Source organism: Schistocerca americana, chromosome 2 (genome assembly GCF_021461395.2).
Source record: "Schistocerca americana isolate TAMUIC-IGC-003095 chromosome 2, iqSchAmer2.1, whole genome shotgun sequence".
In the NCBI taxonomy this organism is placed as follows: domain Eukaryota; kingdom Metazoa; phylum Arthropoda; class Insecta; order Orthoptera; family Acrididae; genus Schistocerca; species Schistocerca americana.
In genome coordinates this window covers 543960974-543975429 of record NC_060120.1, presented here as the reverse complement: position 1 = coordinate 543975429, position 14456 = coordinate 543960974, and the positions used below count along the sequence as shown (strand labels likewise).

Genomic DNA, 14456 nt, shown 5'->3' with positions numbered 1-14456 from the left:
GATGCATCTGTCAGCCATTAAGTCTCAATTATGCAATTCAGCTAATAGAGGTGCAATTCTCTCTCTTTGGGGTTGCTAGTTCACCTTGCCAATGCAGTCAGTCATGTGCTGATCCCTACTAAACACGACACTTATGCTGATCCCCACTAAACATGAAACTTAAAGTCATTCCTTGGTAACACCAGGTACTATTATTTAGAATAATTAACTCAAAGTATTCCACACAGTGGTAATTATTTGGATGATATTATTCTTACAGAGTCGACTCATGCGGAACACTGCAGGAACTTCAAATCCCTTTTCAAGTGGGTCCAGGGAAATGGCTTACATTGTCCACTGGACTTTTATCCAGAGGGTAAAATAACTGTGGCACATTCTTACTCACAAGGGTATCATGTCCACACGTGACCTTGCCAATGCAGTCAGTCATGTGCTGATCCCTACTAAACACGACACTTATGCTGATCCCCACTAAACATGAAACTTAAAGTCATTCCTTGCTAACACCAAGTACTAGGCCACATTTATTCACCATGTAGCACAAATTATGCACTCCTAAATCAGCTTTAGATTTGTGTGGTCAGCCACCTGTTGATAGGTGTTTCAATGTGTTCTACCATGAAATTGTGGCGGTTTTATCCCATAAGTTGTTGGATCTTTCTTAACTGCCAATCAGTCATCTTTGCATTGAGAATATTTACTAAAGCACAGTTCAAAAATTCACAAAATGAGAAAGAGGATTTAATGATCTTTTTTGGAATCAAGAAATTTCATGTATATTTACAAAGTAAAGTAAACACTGAATGCTGCCTACAAGGCAGAACGAGTAGCAATCTATGATCTTGGGACATGTGATAAGCAAGTCAACAATTCCTTCAACCATTATGCCCAGCAGACGAATTCTGGTGATGCTGCTGCTTCTTAGTTCAAACAGATCCTCATTTAGCCTCACTGAGTGGACCTGTACCAGAATTCAGATAATGCTGCTGCTTCTTTTTTCAAACAATTCCTCATCTGGTTTCACAAGGGCTGAATCGACACCATACCAGACCTCCCTACCTCAAAAAAATCTAGAGGAGGTGCTGGGAATTGAACCCGGGTCCTGCCACATTGAAGGCAGCAATGCTAACTATTCAGCTACATTTATATGGCAACAAATTCCACCTACTGACTGACCACAAATCCCTGATTTCTGCAAATCCTTGTTTTCTGCACAGCATGACTGACCTGCATACAGGCCCACCTAAGTGTGGGGAATCACCATCTGGATGACTGGATCCAGAGTGGACCCAAGGGGTTGTCATCAGCTACAAGAATAATCAGTTGTTTGACATCATGGCCAGACAAGTCCCTCTGAACCACAGCTCTGGCCAGAGCCACAGCCATTATCAGTGGCACTGCTACCATCTTCATTCCCCGGGATGGATGCCAGGGTCACACCTGCTGGGTCTCTCCACCTCGCACCACATACCAGTACAACCTCTGCTCCCGCAACCCTGCTTGCCAAAAGGCTGGTGAAGAGATCACAGTATTGGAGCCTCTAGAGGTGGAACTGCTCTCTTTGCCCCGACCCTACCTCACTGCTGTTGTACCCTTCAGTCTCTAATGATCTCAGAACATTTAACTCTAATATTCCTACCTTTCCTTGTCATGCCTACTCAATCTGCTGCCTATGGCATCCTCCCAACTCCATCGCCTCCACCGGTCTTGGTTGACCCTAAGCCTGAGGTTCTGGATCTGTTCACAGGGGGTTATGCTGCTTCACCAGCGGCTCCCCTCCCATACCACCAGCATAAGCTGGGGAATTTTCAGGCTACATGCTGATTTCAGTGGGGAGCGATTTAATAGCTCCGTCAATGGCTAATATCAACTGCAGCTCACAAGTGCTACAGTTTGTGGTGGATGATCGCCTCCAGGATTGTGCATGTCATGTCACATGGGCCAAGCTGCTTGCAGCAACAGGACTAGGCAGGCAGCTGTGACTCTATTTAGTACAGTCTATTACATGAGTCATTATCAATCACGCTGTTCTCCTTATTAGATTTCCTCACAGTACAGTATCTGGACATTTTTGTTCTAGTTTTTGGATTTTATTCAGTGTTCTGCTCTTGATGAACTTTGCTTTGTTTATGGAGCATGCATTAGTATCAGAAGAGGACAGAAAAGTTACCATTGTGCAGAAAAAAATAAGACAACAGGCCATTCCCCTGGAATGTAGACTGTGTTGGAGTGCTGTGCTGATGTAATCTTCTCAAGCTTTCATCTGGATGGCTGCATTGAAATTCCACAATGTTTCTATGAGTGTCACTCTCATCATCTTCTGGCAAACGTCTTCACCTGAAGATAACAGTGACACTGCAAAATTTCAGCACAGCCACCAAGAAGGGTTTATCAAGCCATTCCTCATTTCCTTAGAAAGGGACAACAATAATGTAATCAGCAGTCAGAATCCGTTTACATATACTAAGGACTGATGTGAGGTCAACTATGTGAAATTTGGATACCAACCCAGAACATTTTCTTGAGTAAATACGAAAAGATTCCATCCATTTAAGGGTGCTTAATGACAAAGCACCAAGACTGCATTACAAATAAAAACAGACATTTATTTGCAGATAGAAATCAAATACTGGAATATAATTCTTAAGAAACATGTTATTATCTGTGAATGAAAGTACTGAAAATTACTTTTCTTTACAGTCTCTATGATACAGTAACATCCTATTTTTAATAACTGTGTTGGCTAGGAATCACATAACACAAAAATAACATCAGAAATTGCTGTGATTATGCTAACCTTTTTTCTGTTGCTTTCTTAGCTTGTCAGAATCAATTAAATGATGCGATTTTGAATTCTGCACCTTTTGTTCCATGTCATCTCTCATCTTTTTGGTTTGTGATAGTGATTCATGATAATTAAGTAGCTGATCCTTCTGTTTTGTTACCTCCTGCTGCATTGTACGGAGAGTCTCTTCCAAGTCTATATGCTCCTTGTTTTTCTTCCTGATGCCTCCATCCTGAAACATGAAAATAACTATGAGATGTAATTTTAAACCAACAAGTGATGATAAAATTACATTTCATCCAAGAAAAAAGAAAGTAACATACCTATAAATTTCTACTGACTACTTTACTTGCATTCCCTTCACTCTTATTTCGTACAGTCTATCCTAGTCAGAAAGGCGTGCTTCTTATCCAGACATATTTCAGTCCCCAGTCTCTTTTTTTTTGTTATCTCATCAACTTATCTTTAGAAAAGTCTCGCTTCCTACATTCAGCCCCTCTTGAGCAGCAAGTACTGAAATTACAGAACTTTTTCATAGAAGCTGTCAGCTAATCAATTTTGTTTCTCCAAAATGTGAGTCACAAGCTAAGACTTTCAAATATAACATGAAAAAATGCCAACCTTAGATATGAAATAATGTCTGTGATATATGAAAATATTTTAGCTTGCTTTAATTAAATTAGTAAGCCCACAATTCATTAAAAATTGAACTGGCATGCATAAAATGACTTCTAACTTCTGATTACTTAACAAATGAGCTAATGTTTTAAATATTTGACTTTAACCATGGAAGTGTGGAAAAGTTTGGAAAAGATTTTAATTTACGTTTAAAGCTTGTTGAAAGTTTCTAAGTGCTCTCGTTAGCAACAAACATGGGATGAGTATAGCCTCGGTAATTTGCACTCCATTTTAAGTACAAGCCTGCTTTCCACATACATCAATGTATAGGATGTGATCTCATGAAGTATGCTGTAAAATGATGTAATTTTGGAGGTCCATTCAGTGGTACATGTGGATATTGTCTGCAAAATCTGTTGTGAATAGAGGTAGTACTAAAGAAGTAATAAATTAAAACATTGTGCCTGATGTGGCAGTGTTGCTGCTTGAATTGCAAAAACGTATTAAGTGATAAACTTTCTTTTCTTTATCAATTTGTAGCAGAGGGTGGGGGGGATCAGCAAGAAAAAGTTTAGTAAAACTTTGAAACTATGTGTAAAGTTTGTTGCATGTCTCTAACTGCTTTCATTCTCAAATGCTGGATGAATATAGCCTGGGTATTTGTACACAATAACTTATGCTGCCTCAAGATACACTGAAGCACCAAAGAAACTGGTAAAGGCATGTGTATCCAAATACAGAGGTATGTAAAGAGGCAGAATACAGCACTGCAGTCGGCAATGCCTATATAAGACAACAAGTGTCTGCACAGTTGTTAGATCAGTTACTGCTGCTACAATGGCAGGTAATCAAGATTTAAGTGAGTTTGAACATGGTGTTGTAACGCCGGAAATGCATATCCTTCTATTTCCATCTATTGTACTATAGATTTTTCCTTATTTTGTTACCTGAAGATATGACATTTCTGTGTCTTTATATATTGTAATTGTTTTACTATTTGTATATATATATATTTATGCATTTATGTCGATGTATAATTGGTTTGTTTTGTAAATATTATTTGTATTTTTATGCTGGGTATTCCCTAGGGAAAACTATGTTATCGAACGAATACATCGATAGGTCGTGTGGAGAACTAAAGTGTTTAGGATCTTTGGTAGTGTTAACTCTGCCGCGTAGAGCACAGGCAGAGCAGACAGAGTCTGGCTGGAGGAGGGCAGTGGAGCAGGTGTGTTGTGTGACGCTCCCGCGAGTTGCCGCGTTTTCGGGGTTTGGCAGCATGTAATTGCGCTCAACTTGCTATGTTAGTTTGTGACATGGTGTCGCGGATGGGAAGCGTTAGCTGGCACACATCAAGAGCCCGTTTCGGCTGGAGACCGTGTCTAGAAGAAGGCGCGCCAACATCCAGCTTCTGCAACAGCGGCGGCCGACAATGGGTGACTGTCGCCACCTCCTCAATCGACGACTTCAAACCTTCAATCAACCAACAAGGAAGACTAAAAGCATGTAAAGTTTTAGAACTGTATGGCAGACCTCAGCTTTTCAAACGGTCAATATGTGTCACCAAATTACAGAAATGTAGCATGAACCTTTGTTGCTCATTGTCCCAATTGCATTACCAAGCAGGGTCCCTTCCTTTTCCGGAATGAACCCGAGTGTCGTTGAAATTCAAACGCCAGCATTAAAGTAATATCATTCCATTTCACTGCTTTAATTTCAAAGTTCAGTTAAAGTATGCATAGCTGGCTACAATATTTAGATTACACAAGCACAGATTAAGAGTGCGAGTTTTGTTACCATATTTTAGCTTACTTGTGACTGCAGCTCAGCTTGGTACGTACTAAATTTTACTTTTGTTAATCAGAATCATTTAATTCAAGTTCAAAGTTAAATCTCTTATTTCTAAATTGCGTAGATTCAAGTAGCTTTTGAAATGATTGTTGAGGTAGCCCAAGACTAACCTTATTATTGAATTTCGTAGTGCTTCGGAAACAAAATTCACTATTAATTTCAGTCACTAAATTAACTTTCAGTTTTCCGATTTTATTAATTTTTTTGCTAAATTAAGTCAGGGTGTAGCGAAATTTATTACTTCTGACAAACTTTCAGTTTTCACACAACACATGTCAACCTTCAGTTGCCACGCTTTTAGTGCTAATTATATGTGCAATAACCTTTCTTTTTCAGTTATTATAGTAGTTGTCCATAGGACTGGCGACCGTAATTTTCCCCAAATCTCAAACATCTAATTAACGCCAATTAATTGTTAACATGACGACTGCACATTTACTTTCTTTATTAATTTTACCCTTTTCTCAAAATTAATTTCCACCAATTTCTTTTGCATTTTTCCTTTCATTTAGATGTAACCCTTTCCTCCCTCTTTACCGACAGATTAACTTCGGTGACGATTGCTTTTCCTAAATTTCCATTAGGTACGTGCGGTTTAATTTTTCACTGTCATTAAGGTCGATAAGTGAGGGGGAGGTTACAGTGTTACAGTCGGCACACGACCGATGGGATACACCACCTCCAAGGTAGCGATGAAGTGGGAATTTTTCCGTACGAGCATTTCATGAGTGTACCTTGAATATCAGGAATCTGGTAAAACATCAAATCTCTGACATTGTTGTGGCCAGAAAAAGATCCTGTGCTTATGTTATATTAGGTTAAGAATGGGATCAACGAGGACTAAAGAGAATTGTTCAACGTGACAGAACTGCAACCCTTCCACAAACTGCTGCATATTTCAATGCTGGGCCAAGTATCAGTGTCTGGACCATTCAATGAAACATCACCAATATGGGCTTTCAGAGCTGAAGACCTGCTTGTGTACCCTTGATGGCTGCACGACACAAAACTTTATGCCTCACTTGGGCCCGTCAACACTAACATTGGACTATTGATGACTGGAAAGATGTTGCCAGGTCAGATGAGTCTCATTTCAAATTGTATCCAGCAGATGGATGTGCATGAGTATGGAGGCAACTTCATGAATCCATGGACCCCACATGTCAGCAGGGGACTGTTCAAGCTGGTGGAGCCTCTGTAATGGTGTGGGGCACATGCAGTTGGAGCGGTATGGGACCCCTGATACATCTAGATATGAATGACAGGTGACACATATGTAGGCATCCTGCCTGATCACCTGCATCCATTCATGTCTATTGTGCATTCCGACGGACTTGGACAATACCAGCAGGACAATGCAACACCCCACACATCCAGAATTGCAACAGAGTGGCTACAGGAACACTCATCTGAGTTTAAACACTTCTGCTGGCCACCAATGCCCCAGACATGAATATTATTGAGCATATCTGGGATGCCTTGCAACATGCTCTTCAGAAGAGATCTTCACCCCCTCGTACGCTTACAGATTTATGGACAGCACTGTTAGGATTCATGGTGGCGACTCCCTCCAGCACTACTTCACACAGTAGTTACGCCCCTGCCACATTGTGCTGTGTCACTTCTGTGTGCTCGCCATGGCCTACATGATATTTGGGAGATGTACCAGTTTATTTGGCTCTTCAGAGTCTATACGCAGTTTCTGACTGAAATACTTGTCTTACAGCATTAAACCTTTAATGTAAGATTGTACCTCTTAATGAGTAGATTATGGCAGCACTTTAAATTAGGAAAATAATATCAAATATTTGTCATCCCTGGAAACTGTTAAGAGAGGCAACCTGCAACTGGGAATGTGAATGATGAAACACAAACCAGGTTAACCATTTAACAATATAGGTGTTATGATTGAATTTCTGACTGCACTTGTTAATGTGGCATACATCCTGATAATCAGAAAATCCAGGGGTCAATCAAGTAAAGGAAACTGAAAAACAAATTCATCTGGAAAGCTGAATAGCACTGAAAATATGCACAGCATTGTTGGTTAGGATAGTATATGAAACACTGAAACAGCACCTAAAAATTGTTTTCACAGGAGATTATAACTGTGTCTTCAGGGACTCAGATAGGCAAATCAACTTTCTGAGTCCAGTGTTCTAACAGTCACTACCATGACATAATAAATTTCAGTTTGTCAATTCACCTGCCCCACTCATGGAACAGAATCTACTGTAGGTGACACAGCATGTAATTTAGAGAGAAGCAAATTCATACAACCCTAACAGTACTTTATGACATGAATTGATACTGTGGAATAAGTCACCACAAGTCAAAGTTACAATGAAGTTTATTTATAACAGGTTCTGTATGCAATGTGTCATTATTTATGACTACACTTAGGTTCCGTATGCAATGTGTCATTATTTATGACCACACTTACTATTTCCTTACCATCACAGGAACATAACACTCGTTAAATGTTCTATAAAATGTGAAATTCACTCATTAACCATTATTTATGATGGCACTTAATAGCTTTTCTTGCCATTAGAGAAACATAATTTGTATTAAAGTTTCTGTAACGTCCAGTTCTCTTGTGCTAGTTTTTGTCTATTCATTGATGTACTGACAACAGCGACCTACATCTTCATCTATACATGCTCTGCAATACACAGAACACAGTGGATGATACATAGTATCAACATTATAAATTTTCTTATCTCTTCTGGTTGTTTAATGAGCAATGGAAAAATGACTATCTAAAAGCCAATGTTCTCCATCCCTATCATGGTGGTTTTACAACCTTCTTAGACTGCAGGTTCTCTAAACTTACCCAATACTGTTTCACAAGAACTATGTCTTTTTTCCAAGGATTTCCATTTAACTTCCCCAAACATTTCTGTTACACTTTTCCATGGGCTGTATAGACCAGTTACAATCCTGGTAATGCATAGTTGAATTCCTTCATTGTCTGTTGTCATGCCTACTTGATAAATAGTCCAAAGACTGAAACAATACTTTAGAATTTGTTGCACTAGCATCTTGTATACAGTTTACTTTGCATATGCATTGCATTTTCCCAGAATCCTTCCATTTGCTTCCTAACCGTAATTTCACATTAGCACCCCATTTCATGCCCTTAAACACTAACATGATGTGTCAAGCTAAAATTTTCATAACTAATATTGTAATCAGATAGTTTTCTATTCTTTCTCTTTGTAATAAACATTATTTTATGTTTATGCATATTTAGAGAGAGCTGCCATTCTTTACGCCAAGCGGAAATTCTGTCCTAGTCTTTCTGCAATTTCTTACAATCATCCAATGATGACACATTTTTGTACACAGTAGCATTGTCAATGCTGAGGCCGCCTGATAAAATGTTTATATATGCTGACAACATTAAATGTCCTACTACATCTCCATCTACATCATACTTCGCAAGTCAAATAATGGCGTGTGGCAGAGGGTACTTTCAGTATCACTATTTGATCCTCCAACCCTGTTCCGCTCGTGAATAGTATGTGGGAAGAATGATTGTCAGTATGCCTCTGTATTGGTTCTAATTTCTCAAATTTTCTCCTTGTAGTCAACACGTGAGATGTATGTGAGGGAAAGTAATATGTTGTCTGACTCCTCCTGAAAAGTACTGTCCCAAAATTTCAATTGTAAATCTCTCCATGATGCACAATGCCTTTCTTGTAACATCTGCCAGTGGAGTTTGTTTAGCATCTCTGTAACACTCTCTCGCCAGCTAAAAGAACCCGTGACTAAACACGCCGCTCTTCGTTGGATCTTTTCTATCTCCTGTATTAGTCCTACCTGATAGGGATCCCAGATAGATGAACAATACTCAAGAATCAGGCAAACAAGTGCCTTATATGCCACTTCTTTCATGGACGAGTTACATTTCCTAAGATTCTTCCAATCAATCTGAGTCTGGTGTCTGCTTTTCCCACTATCTGTTTTATATGGTCATTCCACTTAAGGTCGCTCTGGTTAGTTACGCCTAGATATTTTACGTCAGATACTGTCTCCAGCTTTTTGTCATTAATAGTGTAGCTGTAATGTAGTGGATTTCTTTTCCTGTGTATGCACAATGTGTTACATTTATTTACGTTCAGGGTCAACTGCCAGAGTCTGCACCATTCATCAATTCCCTGCAGGTCGTTCTGCAAATTCTTACTATCTTCTGGCATTGCTACTTTGGTATAGACAGCTGCATCATCTGCAATTAGCCTTAAAGAGCATCCGACACTCTCTACTAGACCATTTATATATATTGTAAACAGCAACTGTCCTATCACACTTCCCTGTCGTACTCTGGATATTACCTTTACATCTGTCAATTTAGTTCCATTAAGAGCGGCGTGTTGAGCTCTATCTGCAAGAAAGTCTTGAATCCAATTGCAGGTCTGTTCCGATACTCCGTAAACTCGTATTTTCTTTCATTGAACGGCAATGCGGGATGATGTCAAATGCCTTACAGAAATCAAGCAACACAGCATCAACCTGAGAGCCTTTGTCCACTGTGCTGTGGATCTCATGGAGGAACAGAATGAGCTGAGTTTCGCTGGATCTCTGTTTCTGGAATCCACATTGATTTTTATAGAGGAGATGTTCATTTTCCAAGAATGTCATAAGTCTTGAGCATAAACAAGTTCAAAAATTCTAGAACAGATTGGCGTCAACGATATAGATCTATAATTGTGTGGATCTGTCTTACAGCCTTTCTCAAAAACAGGAATGACTTGCACTTTTTTCCAGTCGTTAGGTACATTTTGTTGCACAAACGATCTATGATAAATTACTGCTAGAAGGGGACCAAGTTCTTTCACATAATCTTTATAGAATCTTATAGGTATCACATCTGGTCCTGAAGCCTTTCCACTACTAAGCGATTGTAGCTGCTTTTCAATTCCGCAATCGGCTATCTCAATATCTGCCATTTTGATGTTCGTATGACAATTCAAAGGAGGAACAGTGTAGCAATCTCTATCTTCACAACATCTCTATGAGTAGTACCATTAACCCAGGGTGTTTTCTTTGATATCTCTTATCACCCTCAATTTGCATTTGTCAGATCCAAACTACATGTTCTCATTCCATCCTTTAAACAAGTTGGTTGTGACACTGTTAACCATTTGACCAAATACAAATACTCTCCTAGCTATTTTGATGCCATTTCCTGTTCTTGGTGACCATAACACCCTGTAGTAGCATCACAGTCACTAATCCTTCTCTCACTGGTCACACCTTCAAAAATACAGCTTCAGCTCATAACTAGATCTAAAAGTTTTCTTTTCATGTGGGGTGTCAGACTAGTTCTTCGAGGCAGTTGTTAGATATTGTTTTCAGTATTAGTTTACAAGACTGGCTTGCCTTTACTGCCAACAATGTATGCATAATTTTCCTAATTGATACTTGGGAGGTTAAAGTCACCACTTACTACTATTGTAAGCTACTCCAGTGCTAGTCAATTTAGATTATCTTTGAATAATTCTACAGTCAATGTGTCTGCTCTAATTGTTCAGCTTTTATCAGATAGTAATCAATATGATTTACATGTATAAAATAAGTATGTGTATAGGTTTTCACAGTCAAAGCCAGTTTCCATAAAATTCTTTGTACCAAAATATGAAATGCTTTGTTAATACTAGAACAGTGGAAGGGGTCAATTTGACCCCACTGTAATTTCTCTTCTGAATATAGGTAAATTATCCAACAATACTGTGGCAACGGTGAGCAGTAACGCAGAGCAGTTGCTCCTCATTGTTGGCAACTTGGCACATGTACATTCCAGTCTTCCACAGTTTATGTCATGTCTCTCAGGCCGTCTTTGTCCATAAAACACATTTTCGAACATGTATTTTTTTCGAACATGGATTTTCTGATGAAGAAGTGTGAGATCCCTTAGAGAATTCCGAATTTGAATCGGAAATTGACTTCACTGACGAAGATGGTGATTATGTACCTGATGGCATAGTCTATATCAATTCAGACAGGCCAGGAAAAAATCTTACCTCCATAGTCTTGGATGTTATTGAATTTAGCATATGTAAGAAACATGTATTTTTTTGTTTTCTCCAAAACAATTTCTGCTCCAAGATACAGCCCTCCAAAGATGAGGCTGCGCCTGCGCATACCATTTTGATGATGTGAATTTTGGAAAAAATTTTAAAATGCTGTATCTCTGGAACAGTTCTAGATATATTGTTGGGGTTTTGCTTTGAAAGATAATTGCTTTATGATTACACAGAAATTCCCCATTTGGACTTACCTGTCAAAGCTCTTTTACTATAGCGTTCTGAACTTTTTTCATAATTTATGGAAAAATTTTTTTTTCAAAAATGCCAATCCATAAAATTTTGATTTTTTTCTGTTGATTAGTACCATATAGTTCTACATTCTCTAAAAATGAGGGCTTCCACTTTTAGGTTGAACAGGTTTTATAAGCAACTGAAATTTTTGCTATACATAAAACCTGTTTTATTACATCATTTTCACATAACAGGCTCATAAAAATCAAAACCTAGCCTTATTTAACATAATTTTATTTTTGAATGATGAATAAGAGACTCATTTTTCAATCATTTTAAATGGTTCCAAAATGTATGTGTAAGATCCAAAGACTTAAAGGTTTCAATTTACAACTTCTGTGCACTCTGTTTTGTACTGAAATTAGCCAGTCAATGAATTAAAAATGTGTTCCACTGCTTCAATATCTTCCTTTGAATACAGTGATGCCTTCCTGTTGAGCCAATAGGAACTGGAGCACTTACAATCTTCAAAACATTGTGAACAGGGAGTGAGCACTGACAGTGTTGTCGTTATCCTTCAGCTGGAAACCTATATCCAGCAGCTGGTCCATGTGGTAGCATAAAGTTCACTATAATTTCATTTAACTGGTGTCTATCATCTCTGCAATCCACCAATCACAGTCATGCACACACACCACAAATATCCCCCTTCTCAGGTCTGAATCTGAATATTATCCTGCTGTTTCCGAGGTGTTCGCTGAATGAACAAAATTTCTTCTTTCCCTCTCTTTAAAGTACGTGCAATATGACTTTGCCTATCACTTTGAGTCCACAAATGTGTCTTCTGAATTCCTTTCACTGGAGTAGTTTGTTTGGACCATTCTTCTTTTTTCTGCTCATGGAATTCTTCAATTTCCTCTTTGGACAAAGGAATGAGGGCTGTGAATGTGTTAAGATTTCATGACTCTCATAAAATCCTCAGCATTCTGAATCACAGCTGTATTTGGCCTGGAAAGATTATGTTTTGTAGCATGGTGCTTCGGCAAGCCTCCTACAGCATCACAAGGTCCCTTCCCATGACCAGTAGCACTGTATACCCAGTCAGGTGGCACAAGCGACTTACTCAGTTCAAACAGCTGATAACAATTTTTAAAATGACTAGGAGCACCCAGTTGATACCAGTTTTTAAAATGACTAGGAGCACCATCAGAAATAATGGCGATCTTCTCTGCCCCCATTTGCAGTTGAAGAATTTTGCACATTGCTAGCAAAGCATGTGCTGAGTCGTATCCTGTGTCATCACTTTTAACTGCAACACCTGTGGCCTTGTTTTGAAAATATGTCACTCCTGTAAAAACTGAAACATGGTCATTACTCCAATGACACCCTTGTACTTCTCGTGGGAGAAATACAGACCAGTTCTCAGCAATATCACAGTGAAGCACTAAATTTAGTGCTTCAGCTTGTAAACACTCTTTAACTTCTGCAATGTGTTGTGTGTTACAGACCATTTACCAAGTTCATCAATGAAATGTCAAAGGCAACAGTTTTCTCAGTTAGTCTATTTTCCTCCCATGTTGCATATGTAATTTCTGCTGAGTTATCTGCTATGTCTTCCAGGCCAAGTGTCTGTAAAGACAGTCCTCCCTTTCCAGGGCAGTCACCACAATCTTGAAACAAACAGTTCTCTCGCTTTACATCACAGACTACGAATGACTTCACACGCCCAACCAAGGTGTCATATGTCACGTGCTCCAGTAAGTTCTTCAAAGTTCCCACACAAAGTTCAAAATTCGTGCAGTACACACATAAACAGACATCTTTAGGTGGGTGTGGAACTACCCACTTAGGTCATAGTGCATAAAATTTTGATCTTGCAATATGTGAAGTTGTTATAAATTGCAAAAGTTTTTTTAATACTGTGAGTTGTGCACCCCTTCACTTCAACAACTTTTTGATCTTCAACTGTTACAGTTATAGTGTCTTTTTTGTTGGCACTCTGGCAAGAACAGTCCCATTTATCTCCCAGATAAAATGACTGCACTATTTGAAACTGATGTGCTTCTACAGGATGACCATTACAGGGATCTGGTCTTCCAAAGACTCCTTTTACAGACCTCACATTTCTTGATTTGTCTACCACATACTTTGATACTAATAGTTAAAACTTGCACCTTTTCACTGTAGGATGCACAATATTCAATAGCTGAATTGATAATTGAGAAAAAATCCTGGGAAGAGGTGCAAGAGTGCTTTGGTCCATTTTCTTCTGAAGATGGAATTTCTGCTTTTGAAGAGGGTGGTCAGTTTAGCTGTAATGTATTCATCCATAGCTTTAGTAATTTCTCTGTGCTTTCTTGATGCATAGAGCTTATGACTCAACTTCACTGACCATGGTTTCTTAACAGGACTAACACCTTCCTCTGTAGTTGACTGATTCAGGGTATTTGAATCTTCCTCGTTTATCGGTGGAATATTTCCTGAATGGTTGAAATATGCTGAAGTTAAGCCACTGTTTAAGAAGGGAGATAAAGAAATAGCATCAAACTCTGTCCAATTTCACTGTTGCCAGCATTCTCAAAAATTTTAGAAAAAGTAATGTACAATCGACTTTATAACCATCTTATCTCGAATAACATACTGTCAAAGTCACAGTTTGGATTTCTAAAGGGTTCTGATATTGAGAAGGCTATCTACACTTACAGTGAAAATGTGCTTCTACATCTACATCCATACTCCGCAAAACACCCGACGGTGTGTGGCAGAGGGTACCTTGAGTACCTCTATCGGTTCTCCCTTCTATTCCAGTCTCGTATTGCTCGTGGTAAGAAGGATTGTTGGTATGCCTCTGTGTGGGCTCTAATCTCTCTGATTTTATCCTTATGGTCTCTTCGCGAGATATACGTAGGAGGGGGCAATATACTGCTTGATTCCTCGGT

The 14456-nt window shown here is 38.9% G+C and overlaps 1 protein-coding gene across 1 annotated transcript in view; it reads right to left on the bottom strand.

The window, feature by feature from the left end:
• LOC124595019 (coiled-coil domain-containing protein 40) overlaps positions 1 to 14456 on the bottom strand; it is a 384638-nt gene that overhangs the window by 333729 nt on the left and 36453 nt on the right. Inside the window, exon 3 of the mRNA XM_047133570.1 lies at positions 2798 to 3017. Coding sequence (XP_046989526.1) covers positions 2798 to 3017 — 220 coding nt within the window. The remainder of the gene's footprint in view (positions 1 to 2797; positions 3018 to 14456) is intronic.